General features: G+C 36.2%; 1 protein-coding gene across 19 annotated transcripts in view; it reads left to right on the top strand.

Moving 5' to 3' along the window:
* The window catches only part of LOC148420331 (neurexin-1a-like), a 231,673-nt gene that overhangs the window by 15,537 nt on the left and 199,594 nt on the right, over positions 1 to 16,542 (top strand). For 9 of the 19 annotated variants that reach the window (XR_015866291.1, XM_088420620.1, XM_088420614.1 and 6 more), the window contains exons 3-5: positions 5,268 to 5,285; positions 6,977 to 7,006; positions 7,906 to 7,953. Coding sequence is in view for 18 of the 19 variants with exons in the window: in XM_088420620.1 (XP_088276746.1) it covers positions 5,268 to 5,285; positions 6,977 to 7,006; positions 7,906 to 7,953 (96 nt within the window). In the remaining variant the exon portion in view is untranslated. The remainder of the gene's footprint in view (positions 1 to 5,267; positions 5,286 to 6,976; positions 7,007 to 7,905; positions 7,954 to 16,542) is intronic. The other 10 variants (XM_088420626.1, XM_088420628.1, XM_088420622.1 and 7 more) reach the window with 5 other exon arrangements.

Raw genomic sequence — 16,542 nt, 5'->3', positions numbered from 1 at the left:
TTTCTCTCATCAGACAGGGCTGCTAGGGTTGACTCAAAGTGTTTTGGTTACAAGCTCCAAAAATTTGAATTGACCCTTTTAGTTTTACACAAATGCAATTAAATAAAGACACGATTGTCCAGTAGACGAGGCAGAAATAAAACAGATGATGTTACACGATCTATCTTCTGGATTTACCGACTAAACTAGTCAGACACAGATGGTAAAGCTCTCCGTTTTCGGTCTTCTTTTCTCAACAAAAAATACTTTGTGCTGGTTAGGGAAAATTCGGCTGACAAAAAAAAAAAAAAAAAATACACAGGGTACAACCTTGAAAAAGGTTAAGAGCCACTGATGACAGAGATATGTATAAATAACATTGGAATGCCCAACATGGCACAGCTATGTATAATTTCACAGTAACCCACCCCAAAAAAAAAAAAAAAAAAAAATCAAGATATGTTTTTGCGTTTTTGCGCCGGGTGCATTGTGTACTCTCTACAAAAATAGGACCCTTAAACCTATTACTCATGAGTTTGGGCCTTTATTTGAAGGCTGATATGCTCTACACACGTCTCAGAAATTCCTGGGCCATTAATTCAAATACCTTTTTTTTCCTTGATCTGTGAATGGGCTTTGTTGCCTAGTGCTCTTTTCCATTCTTTTATGGTGAGGACGTGTCTGATTTGTAGTTCCTAATAATTCAAACAAGAGTCCTTGTCCCATCTGGGTTCATGCGAAGGATGTATTAGATTTATCCATCATTCCTAATCTCCCATGTTGTTGTTTTATGTAAGTGTAATGAACGCATTCTGCGTTACACTTCATACAGCCCATTGCCAACATGCAGGAAGTTAAAGGAGGCACAATTCTGCATCTATAAATCATTAATATTCAGCAGGATATTATTCTGTCAATCTAAGACAAAATCCAAAGTAAAATAAAATATGAGTATGTAATCATCGCAGTAAGGCCTAAAGTACAAATGTCATCAGTCATCATAAAATTAGACTATAGCCCTCACAATGTCATGTATTAAGGCAAAATCTGCAATCAATATGATAGTCTGACTATTCATAGGATTGTTTTCTGCATGTCGAAATAACCCCTTCCCATCTCCGCCCTCATTTGCTACATTTGCCCATCATTGCACGTAATGAACCAAACATGCACATTTGCTCCGATCCGATCTCTGTCAGTATTAACTGAGAGTTGCAATAATGAACGTTATTTTGAAACAATTGCTGCTTTAGTGTTTTCTTTTAGCATTTGTTCAAGCTGATCTGCTTTTATAAAAAGAATAGCAGCATGACGGAAATGCTTTCGTTTGAGGCTATTTAGAAATTAAAGCTATTCTTTAGATAAGCAAATAGAATATTTAACATGATTTAACATAGTTTAGTTGAATCATTCAATGAATGATATCAGTTCCTATTTGGTAAGAGCAGGAGCAGACATTAAACTTAATCAATTAATTGATCTTTTTTCAACTCCATTTTGCTAGCTTGTGGACACTTTTTCTGTATCAAGCGTTAGATATGAGTGTTTTTATAGAGGCACATATATATATTTCAAAATGAAACATCTTTCAGACACTGATGATCAAACGTTTTTTGTTCAGTCTCTCTGCTACCGCTTTTCCATTAGCCTGAAACAGCCCCACACAACCCCACCCAACTTGACTGGGCACCCCACCACAACACTTCTGAGTTTCCATTATAAGAGCTGAGCGGAATCAACTGAATTGTGTAAGCCTCTCGCAACATGTGAGATACCGACGTAACATTTCCTCTCGCCCTCTGTTTTTGCGACGATTACATGCATGACATTGCAACGTCAAAAAATTTTATACAGCCCCACACATTTTCATGTATGGAGGAAAAATGTGGCAACCACCTGCCACAATGGCCGCCACCACAGTGGAAATGCATAACATACAGTCAAAACATTTGGTCTTTTACATAACATTGAATAATTTTTACAGTTTCATATGTACAATGAATTAAACAGTGTGATTGTGATTTCGAACACAGCACTAATTCATTCTGGAAGGAGAACTCAGTCTCATTCATTTGACCACATCACCCAATTCAACGACTCCTTGTCCTCAAGCGCCAAAGCTCTCTGGATGGCCACGTAAAGCCGTCATCACAGTCTTCTGTTAAACGCCGCTCCCAGCTGCGGCTGGAGACCTCTCATGCAAATCAATATTGATGCAATTATTTTGCTTTCTGTCATGAACCGCTGGTGTTTTTTTTTTGTTTTCTTTTTTACATAATTTTCACAAAGCTTTTTAAATGCCCCATTGCAATCCTCTTGTTTAACGTAAATTTCACTGAGGAGTGAAAGACCTCTCATTCAAATCAATATATATATATATATATATATATATATATATATATATATATATATATATATATATTATGCTATTCGATTTGCGTCGGTGGATTAGACATTGTCTATCGATGAGGCTCATTTGCATTGAAGTCGACATTCCTTCCACCAAATATATGCATATTAGGTCATTTAAATATGCACAAATACCACCGGTGCTTCCTGACACATTTTGCTTGGCTTTTCCTTGAGCGATGAGTACTTTGTAAAATAAATTGCTATATATTTACCTGATTTTTTCCTGTTTAGTGCCATGCAAAATCCTTGCAAACATTTTATGAATCTGTCTTTGACTCTTCAATTCTGATTCCAATTTCACTATTCCAGGTATGGACTAAAAGCCCTCAGGGTGCAGTTAAGTCATTATGCAGGCTCGTTTCAAAGCAGCGAGTGTCATTACCGTATTAAGGAAATGATTTTAGTGATCCCGGGTGTCACTGGTTTTCGAGAGCACACAAACTGTAAGACAAAGATATTAGTTGAATTCTTACAAAAAAAACAAACAAATATTCCCCTCAACACATCAATAAAGTGGAGAGCAACAAAAAAATTCTTGTAATTTCTCTCACTGTAACCCAAAAGATTTTGCATGGTGTCCCAATACTTTTGAGTTTGGATGTTTGTCATGAAGAGCAATGGGGCAGAACAAACAAACAATTTACATAATTTGTTTTCTGTCATCACTTACCAGATGTTTCTTTCAGTAAAGCGGTGCCTTGACTTTGTAATGTAATTATTGCACACACATTAAGAGTTTCCGTTAGAAAATGATCAGCAGCCCAAGATAACGATTGTGTGTGATAGACAGCAGAGTGCATTTTGGTGTAGTGTTACCGGCACAATAGCACTAGGATCACTTTGACAAGGGGATTAAATGGATTTACGTCTCTGGATTAGAATGTAACCAGCTGGGTACATTTGTGAAAGAAAGTGTGTGGCGGCTGACTATGTGTGTGTGTGTGTGTGAGAGAAAGAGAGTGAGAACGCAAGAGAGCGAGAGAAAGAGAAAACGATAGGTATAGTTATAGGTCTTGCTTATTTTAATACTGTTGTTCAGCTAAAGCTTCTTTTCTGTAGAATGCACTATGACATCCTGACTGCGGCATTTAAAGATCATCTGTTCAATTTTTGTGGCATATTTCCCACAATTTTTCAAATTTCTTTCCCGCCAAAACATAAAGATGTGACCTAAGTTGTTTGTGTCCATATTAAAAAACAAACAAAAAAAACAAAGCCAACAAGACTGACATCATGAAGTAAAAATGCGTATTAGGAAATACTGAGCTAGTAAAATATGTAGCCAGTTTGTAAAATTAGTGTTTGAATACTACAAAAAGATTCACATAATTCAGAAAATATTCAAATTTTGGTGCATATCCAAATATAAACATAAATCTTTTGGTGACTATGTGAAATATACTTTATAAGGCCCAGCCTTATAAAAATAGTGTGAAGTGAAGGCATCAATGTTTTTTCTTTGTTCTCTTTAAATCATCCTATTCTTTCTTTTCTGCCTTACAAATGTCATCGTCATGCTTTGCTTGGTTGCATTTTCAAAGTCTTTTCATCATCAAGCTTTGTGAACAAATATTCAGATTGCATTCGGATGACCGGTTAAAACGTACCATTCCACCAAGTTACAGTTTTGCTTGTAAAATTTGTTAGCAAAAAATATAAAATATAAATATAAAAATAAAAACGAGGCATGGACACAGTTGTGTGTACCACTGTTTTGCAAGTTTGTTCACAAAGCTGTGATCTGAATATTTTTGTGCATGGTGTCTGAGGGGAAACCAATGTTGATGGTAAGTTTTTGGGTCAAACGATCGTTTGAATTTGGGCAACAAAGCATTTTAAAAAGGTAGGAATTAGTTTTTGGAATTTAATTTGGTTTTTGCTACGTTTCCACAGTGTTTCTAATAAGACTGATTTCTTTTAATTAAAGTTAATCAGACATTGCATGCGTTACTGTGTACAGAAATTTTGTGAAAAGGAACCAAATAATGAGTCTCTCACAAACAAACAAAAGTTTGGTATGGTGTTCAAGCCACGTTGAAGAAAAATCTTCATGACTGACTGACTTTTGCTTTTTTTCATAGGCAGTCTATGGGCCTTAAGCATCTCATTTTGCATGCAATCCAGCTACCCAAAATGTAATTAAGCATGCATATAGTATCTCTTTTTTTTGTTGGACTCCTTCATTACTGTGCCACATGATTTTTCCCCTCACTTTCACACATCACTCACTCCAAAAATAGAATTAAGCATTTGCATTTGCAGAGAACTGCCTGTGTACAATGTTTTCAAGAGCAAATCATCCCAATCACACTTGCTCACAAATGCCTGCTCTGACACAGTGGATTCATTTATCACAAACATATTTATCGGCGGTCTTATTTCTGCAATGCATTTCATTACCGGTATTCTAGAGTAGCTTCTTATTACGAAAAATATATATTTAGCGCTGTGAATTAAATAATGTTTGAAGTCCTTCATGCTTAAATAAATGAATTTAAGTGCCCTACATAACACAATGAGTAAGTCTCAAGATGTGCTTTGTGGCCCCCGAGCATTATGCCTCATAGCCTTTTTTTATAAAGTCGTTTAGCAGTGTTGCTGGATGTTTTATCAGCCTCTAAAATGTTTGAGAGAATGTAACACTTTTACATCAGATGAACTAATAAGGATGGCTACCCCAGTGTGCAACCTTGCTGTGTATTACAATATATAAGTAAGGACAAGAAGGGTAAACAAAATTAAATATCGGGGTATATTAGCTCACTTGCATGTGATTTTTCAATGCCTTGCATGCTAACATGCAATGGCCAGTCCTCGTCTGCATGCTGCTTAATGAATGTCTTCCTTTCTTTCTCTTTGCCTGTCCGTGCTTCCAGAAGATAAATATACTGAAGGTGGGTATTATCCAAGCTTTCAGCTCTTGCTAAAGCGGCTGTGCAAATGTGAAGACCATGGTTGATGGACTCTAACGTTAATGTTAGCAAATGGTTTGATGCAGGCAACTGCTGCGTTAGTGTTGTTGAAATGGTAAGTGGATGATGAGTTTGTGATTATGGCCCCCAGTAAGGTTTCAAAGGTTTATTCATTCCGCTATATCCGAGAGAAAATATTTAGGGATTATACAGGACAAAGTTGATTGGAAACATCCTGTCATTTGATTGTCACATATACCAAAAGACATCTAATTTCATACTTTTTCCAAAATTTGGTTTGAATGGTGGCATTTACTTTGTACCCACTCATTGTAGTAGAGACAATATTGAGTTTGAAAGTCTTCAATATTTTTGCCACGTACACAATTGGCTGACACTTCAATAGCCTACTGTAGAAATGACAGACATGTAACCAGTCGGTCAAAAGTGTTGTTTTATTGAACATTTTTTTAAATTAATATTATTATTATTATTATTAGCAATCCGTTCATTATCTTGACCACTTGTACTCGCTTATCTTCATAAAGGTTGTGGGTGTGCTGGAGCCCATCTCATCTGTCTTTGGGGAGTAGGCCGGGTACATCTTGAACTACTTTTTATCCATCCACGGATGAATATGATTATTTTTTGCTGTTATTATTATTATCCTCATTTTGCTCTTTTACATGACAGAATTCTATACCGAATTTAATTTTATTTAATTCTATACTATATTGTGAGCAGGGCTCAATTTTATAATACTAAAGAAGACTTGACTTGGATCAAGAAATGCACAGGCAATATTATTATTATTATTTTTTTTTTCTTTTGTAGAAGTGAAGTCTGAGTCTTGCAATAAAATGAGAGGGATCACGCTGCAATGTTGTGTGCCTGCATGTTTATTTTCCAGCAATCAATGTCCGTTCAGATTAAAATTTTGTGCATTCAGCCCTGGTACATTTTCTTCAGTATTTCTTCATTGTATCTTATTTGATTCTGAACTCCAGATTAATTTAACACGCTCTATGAAGTATTATATTTCAACCAAGCACGCTCAGTTACAGGTTAATAATTCAGTTAATGCCATATTTTAATAAATGTGTATAGACAAATAATAGGAAAAAAAGATTATTCTCTTTGAGGTAAGGCTATAATTTGTGGACCATAAATTTGTGAGAGGAATCTGTTCATTGAAGGCCAATATTTGGGGTTGTATAGTTCTGTATTTGAAACATCACGGTCGTAGTGCTTTTGTGATTGAAATGAATGTGGTGTTCTATTATCCAATTTAACTGGCTTGTGGCAAGCACGTTTAAATTGATTTTGTGTCAATATGATACACGGATGACTCAGTTAAAGTCATGGTGGGGGACTTGTTCACTCCGGATGAAACTGTGCATTTTAAATCTCGGATACGATGAAACATGAATGAAGATGTCTGAATGAGTAAGTAGCCGATGACGCATTCCAACTGTGAATCCTCATCAGGCTTGACCCTGTGTGTGTACACCCTCCTTTTCTTCTCCTTCCGGCTATTCCTTATCCCATCCCTTCCAGTAACACAGACATCTACTGTGAAAAGAGATGCCTTTGTGTCTGTTTTTTTTTTTTCTTACACAACTTCCCATGATCCCTTGTTCTCTGCTGACTGTGCTCTTGTTTTCCTTTTGAAGGTCTGGCACACCTGATGATGGGCGACCAAGGTATGAGCACTGTTCCATTTTTCCTGCCTTTCCTCCATTGCCCCCAATGCTGTCATTCTGTTCTGAAATGTGTGTGTTTGACCCCAGTGCAAAACTAATGTGGTCCTCCAGTAAAATGACCTCGTTGATAAAGATCCTCCAAGGGTATAGGCCCCGTATTATGAACACTCCGGTTCGGACATTTGTCTCCATTCTGTTTTTAGTTAACTTCATTCTAAATTTAAATTGGTTACTGTAATGAAAGGAGGCCATCTTCAAAATATAATGCATGCATTGTAATGGCTGCAATTTAGTGGTTTCTGCCATTTAAACTCCTCCTTATCATTCAACCACAGTTCATGCAACCATCTTGTTTTCCATTTTTGGTTCCACTTTCATCTCTATTTGCAAATACAGATTTTGCAAACATCAAACCTCCTTGTTGGTTTTCATTTTCCTTAACCAACATTGCATTTATTGGAGTCTCCTCCTCTCCTTTTGTTCTCCTTTTTCCGTGACTGGAACTTGCTTTCTTTCCGGACCATCTCATCAAAACTCATAGGTAAAATCAAAGGTACTTCTCCCCACTTTGTTTTCTCGATTCATTACCAGGCGGCATTTGCATACCCGTTAATGTAGTTGAGGTCAGCAACAGGTTTAAATAGCTGTCTTCAAGGTAGGTGCAGCTTTTGCTTCACACGTCCAATCACACATCCAATCTGTTGCCTGCTTGCTGCATGCGAAGACAACAATGACAGGCAAAAGAACATAGTCCTGTTGGTGGTTGAAATCACGGGTTTTGGGTTGTGTGAGGCATGAGCATAATAGTGTGGGCCTCTCATCCTGGCTGTGATCCTCACCTCTTCTCCCTGTGGGGTAAGTGGACGTCTGATCTTTGCCGTTTTGACTCTCCTCCTCAGGGCAGAGAGGGGAAACTTGGCTTCTAAGGTCCCTACTCAGCATACAAGGTAAAGCTTTTTTCCTTGTTTTTGTGTTAAACCAAGCACAATCTAGCAAGTTGTGGTTAATAATTGGACAGTGCACATTCTCAAGTCAAAGAAGATACATATTTGTGTTGCTTTCATATGTCATTGTTCCATTTGCTTATTGCTTGCTCTAGCTTAGTAGTCTTGCAAACACTACTATTTTGTTTAATGTTACATCTTACATAGCAGATTCTGAGCAGGTAAGTGTCAACATCTCACTGTAAATATTTAAATGTAAGTTGCTTTCAGCTAAGCTGCCTCATCTATGATTGTGTTAAGAAATACACAAAAATCCAAGATGCTGTTTTAGATTGCTTACGTGAATACAAATTGACATTTCCATTTTCCAAGGTAAGTGCCATTTCTGTAATTGATCTCATGTCTGCCTAAGGCTCTGCACGTCCAAGTATGTTGCTTATCAAATTAGAGTGGAAGGATATTCAGATGCACAATGATGAAAATCTGAAAATAACAGTAGAATGGAACCTCAAATTTTGGAATGATCTTGATCTTGTATTTCAAAATTAACTATATGCATAGTTCCACATTACTTCATCATCAGACACATGTTAATTTTACTAGCAATGTTCAGAGTAAAATCTGAGAATTTAATAAGGATTATCTGAACCACTCAATAATACACACTCTGTAAACTTAAATGTTAACTACTAATGTAGTATGAAATGTTTAAAACATTTGTTTTTAAGTTTTTGTATGACTTACGAGATTTTAAAAAAATTATTACCACGTCACAAGAAATCACTCACAATGTAGAAAAGGCAATGATTCTACAGCTACGCATCATTTGTCATATCATCAAACACTTATTGTGGGCAATGTCATTTTGATGCAGGAGAATTATAGCTCCATATAGTAAAATGAAATTAAAGCTGATTGTTATGAGTTGGACTTATACGACTTAGTTATAGATGTTACTGGACTGCATTCAACATAGTGATGAGTAACATTGAAACAAGTCATATTGGATAATGTCGAACCTCTTCTCAACCTAATTGTGTGATTCATTGCAATTGAGTTTTTACTGTTTGCCACTGATGGTGACAAATAACGCCCATCGTGTGACTCATTAGATGCAGTACAATGTCAAATGGCCATTCATTGTATTGATTTTTTGGCACCATATACCGGGTTTGTACTTAAAGAGGCCATAACGGCAAAAGTCAACTTTTTGGACCAATGTACCAATGTTGATTTCACACCCAAAATACTCCCAACGTGTTATCTTCCCACTCTCACATCGGCATGCAGTTGAAAATGGCTTGAAGTGCGCTTATGACGACAAGAGCAGTTTGTACCTACCCTACACCTCCGTGCACCACCTGTACAAGAGAAAAAAACATGCCAACCTTATCCACGTCTCTCAACTTTGTTTTGGTTCCGGAGTTGAGGATGCAAGATTTTACGCCGAGTCAGCCAGATAAAGAGTAACATTTCATGTATTAGTTACAGCATTTTAATATAGAAAATGCTGAAGTGTCATGAAAAAGGGAAGAAGACGTGTTAGTGAGAGCCGTGTATTGACACCGTTTTGCATTTTAATATCAGAAAAACACCTGTTTAGGCCCCGTTATTCACACTGTCCATCAGCCGCGAGCCTCGTGAGGATGAGCGGTCAAGATGATGGCTGCATGTTTTGTGGCCCGTCGGCATTGAACAACATCATGAAGGGGGCAAGGCAGTCACACAATAAGAGGTGCAGTCTCTGCAAACAAGGCATTTTACTTCGGTTAGAAATATCAGTACCACAAAACTCACATTTAATAGGGAATTAAATCGCCAGTATACCAAATGTAATTTATATGCACATATTACACAGTGGAAAGTATAAAGTATCATGTAGTAGGGCCATAGAAACGTGACATTTATAGTATGTGTCCACAGAATGTATTTATGCACCAAACAGACAACAGCTTCGGAAGTGACAGACGGGAAGCCGCAGGAAGAAGACAGTGCTGATGCGGCACAAACCTGACATGCACAGCACTTTGCCGCTAATACAGGCTTTGGTTAGTTGCCCCCCTGTGGTGAAAACCCACGCAGTCCAGTTATGTAATGTTCGGTCCCACACTTATACACTATATCCTCATTTGCGTATTAAAACCAGAAGTGATGAAGGGTTGGAATATTGAATGTAAAAATAGGATGCACGATCAAGTAAATATACCAAAAAGTAAATCTACTTCTTTTAACCACTTACTGGGTTTACCTTTGGTTTGCTTCTCTGAGAATAGGCTAGTTAATGTGTTTGGCATTAAAACCTTAAAACCTTTTCTCTGACATCTAACTAGGGAAAGCACTAGGGAATGATAATAGTGCTTGTACACAAATCCCCGGTATTTAATTCCCATCACCACAATAAACAGCCATGTGCAGCTTAAGCTGAACTGCAGGCTGTACATCCAAGCTTGCAGGTATAACTGGGCTCTTTCTGAATTAGTATACTTTTTAAGCAAATGTTTTTTTCCTTATGATTTGCTATGAAGTAGGACAGCAGATTATTTTCTTAATATGTTTACACATGACAAATTAAATGGATGTTTAATACTTAAATCCCAGTTTGTGCACACAAGCCAGTAAGAGTGCATTAAATCCTCATTCAATATCAAACAATTACCTGAATTATGTTGCTTGAGCATATGGAGACTTTTTCATTTTGCAGTTTAATTTTCTAGATTGTCATGAACTGGTTGAGAAATTGGTGTCAATGTGCTCTTGTTAGTTGTATCTCATTTTCCTACCGTTTTGGTGAGACATCTGATTGTTTTATGATGCAACATAGGTCAAATTAAGGTCATGTCAGGAGCTGATTGTTTCACAATGTGGAAGAATAGAAAAAAAAAACCAATACTGTAAAAACAAACGTTGGGCAACACTTTTTAAATATTCAAATGTAGTTAATTTCAAATGTAACTAATTCAGTCAAATATACAGTTCATCAAGTAAAACAAACCAACATTGACTAGCAGTTACTTTGTTTATTCAACTATTATTATTATTGTTGTTGTTATTATTATTCGTATTATTATTTTTGTTGTTGTAATTGTTGTGATAATTATGTCTACTCTTAATATTTTGGAATTCAGAGCATACAGAATGCATTTCCCACACTACAAAAATATATACAGTATATTTTTCAAATTGACTAATAAATCGGCAGTTATCAAATAAGGGTACAACAACCTCTTGTGGTACATGAAAGCAGGTGATATCAAGAAAAGGGCTTCTGCAATTATCAGCAGTTAGAACTTATTTTTAAATTGGGTTATAGTGACTCCTTTGCAAAACGTTACATGCCATTTGTTTGTTTTTTAGATTATATATGGATGTACCTGTTGAGACAACTTTCTTGCATACATTCCAAAACTAAAACAGATGTTACACAACCACAATTTATTCTCTGGGGCGGCTGAATAAAATCCGCCTAGAGATACTATTTCATATATAGTACCACATTTTAATAAATCAGACATGCATGACATTAATTCAGTTTTAATGTTTTTTTTTTTTCCTTTAAATTCAAAATACTCTGGTAAGAGGGCACAAGGCTGAAGATATTTCATTCACAGAGGAAAAGGCTTCCAAATAATTTCCTGAGCTGTTAATTAACTAAGTTAGTATGTAAGTAAATACGTAGGTAAATACATAAATTAATACATATTATATACAAAACTATTTAAAAAAAAGACAATAATATTGTCCTCAACCAGTCATAATGACTGCAACCAAGTCTAGTATTTGGGCCACAACAAGCTGTTTTTCCAACAGCATGGAGCAGCACGTCTAAGTATAACTTTAGTGGACGTGTCGGGTATCTCTTTGTGACAGGTATCAGAACACATTGAATCAACAACAGATGTTGCCTTTGTAGCTTCACATGAAACCAGGGAGACTGACAGCAAAATCCTTTCAGCTCCATTGACCATCTCAAAGGATTACACTTTCTCTGTTTTCGTAGTAGGTAACAAACACGTACAGTGTGAGTGTACTCGTTTTAAATAAATGATCACTTGAGAAATTGATTGTATTACTTAAATAAAGACCAGCCTCCCTTTCATGAGAGTGAGCGCTGATCTCTGACAGTGTTGATCCATTGAGAGGACACATTCACATTTAATAACACTAGAGACCAAGTGGCCACCCTGACTACAATGAAAAATGAATTTTTGGGTGCCATACAGCCAGAGAGTGTCCATGGGAACAAACTCAATTTCTTCCCGCATAGCCATCAATTCCCTTTTGAATTTTTTTACCCAGAATCCCTGTGTTGTTATGCATTGCATCAAATGAAGGCTTTCGCATGTGCGCTTATGCATGCTGCCTTTTTAAAAGTAAGCAAAAAGAAATTACATTTGTAAGGAAAAACTATGAAACATTGTTGATTTATTATAAAGCAACAGGAGAACTTACAGAAGACACGTCGTTGTTTTTTAATGTTTCTCTAGCTTCACAGTTGACCAGCACATGTTTGTCATCGTGGCACAGTAAAGTATCAATTCAAGTATCGCAATACGGGAGATAGTTGGAATCCATGTATCAGACTAAAAAAAAAAAAAAAAGAATGTTTTTTTTCCCTGTATTGCACATATTCCCAGAATAACAATACCAACATACATCCAAAATGTTAATTTGATTCCAACAATAAAATAGGCTTGAGATCAAACTACAGCGACCAATGAACATTCATCAGTATAATCATTAAACTATATAAAATTGCACTCGGTAGCCATGTTTTCCTGATGAATGCTATCATTATTCTGGCAACATGCCATTATTGGCACCATTCAACACCATTGTATACTGCTTCAAATTATCTTTATTCCAAGAGCAGTGTCTCCTTTGTGAAACTTCCAGTAAAAGATGATAGACATATCAATTTTTTTCAGGCTAAAGAAAGAGCGAAAGAAAATGCCGAACTGGGGCGAGAGGGTGGGGGTGCCGGGATCCATGTAGACAAAGCTCTACTGGCTCTCAAGCAGAGTGGAAGATCTACTTGAGATCAATACTGTTGATCGATGCCTCTCTGAGATTACGTGGATGAAAAACTGTATTTTTCAACCTGCCATTAGAAGAGGATGAAATTTAGAATGGACAAGGCCACTTCCTGGTCCTCTGATGGCATGGTGGCGTTATTCAAATAGAATATTTCATACACAAGGCAGCTCAATGTGTTTCACATAAGCAAAGACGATGCCTAAAAACATTTCAAAGCATCCAACAATATTTAGCAGACTATAAGATAAAACAAAAGCAGCCTTTTAAAATTGTTAAAAAGACACGTTTAGAAATGAAATGCAAGTACTTAAAAGAGGTTTAAAAAAATTACCACGTGTGAAGCTGGTTTAGAAATGTTTGAAATACCGCAATCATAAGGATTAAAAAAAAAAATCATAGTTTTAGCCAGGATTTAAAAGAATTTACACCTGGATCTAAAAGTCCACCATCTCTACTTAAATTGGACCCGGGGTACTGACAAGGATAAATATACGTGGTTTATCAACAACAACGGCATCCTAACGCGTTTTATATTTTGACGAATTAATGACAGGCCTCATTGACTGCTGATCCTTCTTCCTATTGTCTCCCAATAAATGCACATCATCGTCTTGGTCACATTAGGATGTGAGACAGTTTTACAATTTTTCAGAGTTAATGGAAACATTTCCTTCACTCTATTATTACTACACTGGAAAATATTGAGACTGACTGATCCGTCACAATCTCAACAATACAAAACAACCAGCAAAAAACAACCAAAAATTAAACAACAACAACAACAAAAAACACATTTGGGTGCAGTCTTAACGTATACATCATATTAAACTTTACTCATTCAGGATTTTTGGGGCCGATCAGATCGCCAATCAAATTAAATTAATTAAAAAATAATATATTTGATTGTTAAAAAGGGGCAATATGTCTAGTTATACAACTTCTTTCATTACTGCATATACTTGAATAAAGTATCCACGGGATATTTTACAATGTTTTAATATTTCAAACAATTTTATCACTTAAAATAGTGTTGACCTTTAGAAGGCAGTCAAGAACTGGCCTGAAATAAAGTGAAAGTTCAGTCAGGAAAAACAAACTAAAAGCTAAACATCTCTTCTGACTTCTGGATACATGACAGCTACAGTTTTAAACTTAGACCACTTGTGGTGGTTAAAAAAGTACTATTACCCCAAATACAAGACACACCTGTGTGTAGGACACACCCTCTAATTCGGGGTTAAATAGTGGTCTTTTCGATGTCACCGTATATAAGATGCAGCAACACTTTGGCAACAATGTAAAAACTATCGCAAAACAAAATTAATCTCATCTTTTGTAAACACTTAATATTTTCTTGTGTTCATATCCGTAAGGTATATATTTGTTGCACATTAAGTTAAGCGTGTTTCAGGTTTCCCACCTTGTGAGTGGACAGCGAAAGCCTTGCCAGTGTAATGTTGAATGCGCTGGAAGCTCTTGCGTTTCCATGCGGTTTGACTTCACACTACCGTAAATACCCAAAGTTGAGCAGCATCCGTGCTTCACCAAGTTTATGATTGTGTATATAAGCCAAAAGACTGCAATTAATAAACAAATCAAATGGAATACCTTTCCTTGTACTCTAACAGATACACTCTTTCTTAATTGAATCGGATGGAAACATCATAACTTTTATATGACCCTCTCTGTTTTAGTAATATTCCTGTGTGTGAACAAAGATGGACTCGGCCGGTGGTTCAGTCTGCTTGCTTATTTTGTTGAAAATAATACCGTAACAACCTCAGCTAACACGAGCTGTTGTTAGCTGCAACAAGGCACTTGCTAACAGCCAACTGACTTCCCACTCCTGTAGCTCGTCCCATTATGGTAATTATTGGACGTATGTATACAGTCAATAAAAAAAGTACGTCAAAACTTGGCCAATGTGACTGATACATTAATCTTCCACGAATGGTGTCAATTAAAAAAAAAAAAAAAAAAAATTAAGTTACCGTTCATAAGACGCACCCATACTTTTGGTTTTAAAAAAAAATGTGTCTTACATTTGGGGAATTACGGTATTAGCAATCATGTTTTCTGACAAAAGACATTCACACACACACATCCATAATTCATTGAGGTTGTTGCTCACTGTATATGCCAGTCTGGTATGTTGTTCACTGCCAAACATGATAATAATTGCTGTCCAGAAACACATGGAGCAAGGTTACCTGCCTTAGCTTTGTTTAAGTTCCTTCAAACCAAACTACATGACAGCCAAATTAAGTGTAACTGTACACGCACACAATAACACAAGCATCACACAAGACACAGGATTTTACTGCCATAATTGAACATCAATTCACGATGCCTTTCTGGTTTTTCCGGGAGAAATATATAAGCCTACCTTATGTGGCAGCCTATTACATTCAGGTCATGTCGCTGCCAGCGACTGGTCGTTTTTAGACGTCATATTCAAGATCTGAAAAGGACGTCCAGTAAAAGACAGACTTGGTCATAAGTAGTGATGAGTCAATGAAGCCTGCTGAAGTGTATCGATACATTACGCAAATTGTATTGATACTGTGTTGGCACTGTGTTATTTTGCTGATCAATAGAAAAGAGGGTGGATCTTACTTGATTTGTACCCAACCAATAAACAAATTAGAAATCAAATTGTTTTTGTTATTTTGTATTATTTCTATTTTAATCTAAGTTTAAAATATATTTAAAAATACAGTAAATACATACTCTAACGTGAACATGTGTCTGTGAAAATGAAATTATCCTAATTGTGAACTGATGTTGCTTATGTAGGATGTATGTCTTTATAGCGAGAAGCTCTTCATAATACTTTTCAATGTGCACGTTTACATACAAAGAGAAAATCTCCAGTCTTTCGGATGATTTTTTGTTTCTCACAATGTAATGATTTGTCTGATGTTCCTAAAAACAACAAAGGCAGCCAAAAATTGGAAAGATACATATATAAGTATAACATATAAGTAAAGAGAAAAAATCTAACAACTACTTTCTCTAATTTTAGAAGTGCCTCACCTGATGCATGGAAGTATGGTGCTTGAAAAAATAAATAAATAAAAAGATGATTATGAACAAATCAAAACAACACATTGACAAGTAACGCTTCTTGATAAAGTTTGTCGCCTCAAATGCAGGTAGTGGTTGAGTGAGACAACAGCTGTATCGGCCACATGATCCAATACAAGTGGCTCTACCCATCACGTGATTTATTTATTTATTTATTTTTTTATTAAAGCCATACTGCACAGACACTGGGTTTCGCTCTTTGGCTTGACACATGCTCTGATACATCGGAGTTTCTGGACCAATCAGTAGTTTTAAGCAAAAATTACAGATTGAAACAACATTTAAACAAAATGTAGGGTTTACTTATTTTCTTACCAATATTGTCAACATTTGGCACACCTCAAGTGCAGTAATAATGGTCAGATGAGGTAAAAGCTCCACCTCAAGTTTTATGTACCTCACATTTGGTGAGTTGAATTCGATCAATATAGAAAAAAATACATTCAACCAGAAATATAAATGCAAAGGTTT

This window comes from Hippichthys cyanospilos, chromosome 8, assembly GCF_059441005.1.
Source record: "Hippichthys cyanospilos isolate Australia breed blue-spotted pipefish chromosome 8, RoL_Hcya_1.0, whole genome shotgun sequence".
Classification (NCBI taxonomy): Eukaryota; Metazoa; Chordata; class Actinopteri; order Syngnathiformes; family Syngnathidae; genus Hippichthys; species Hippichthys cyanospilos.
The sequence above is the reverse complement of the archived record's forward strand: the minus strand, read 5'-3'. Positions and strand labels throughout refer to the sequence as shown.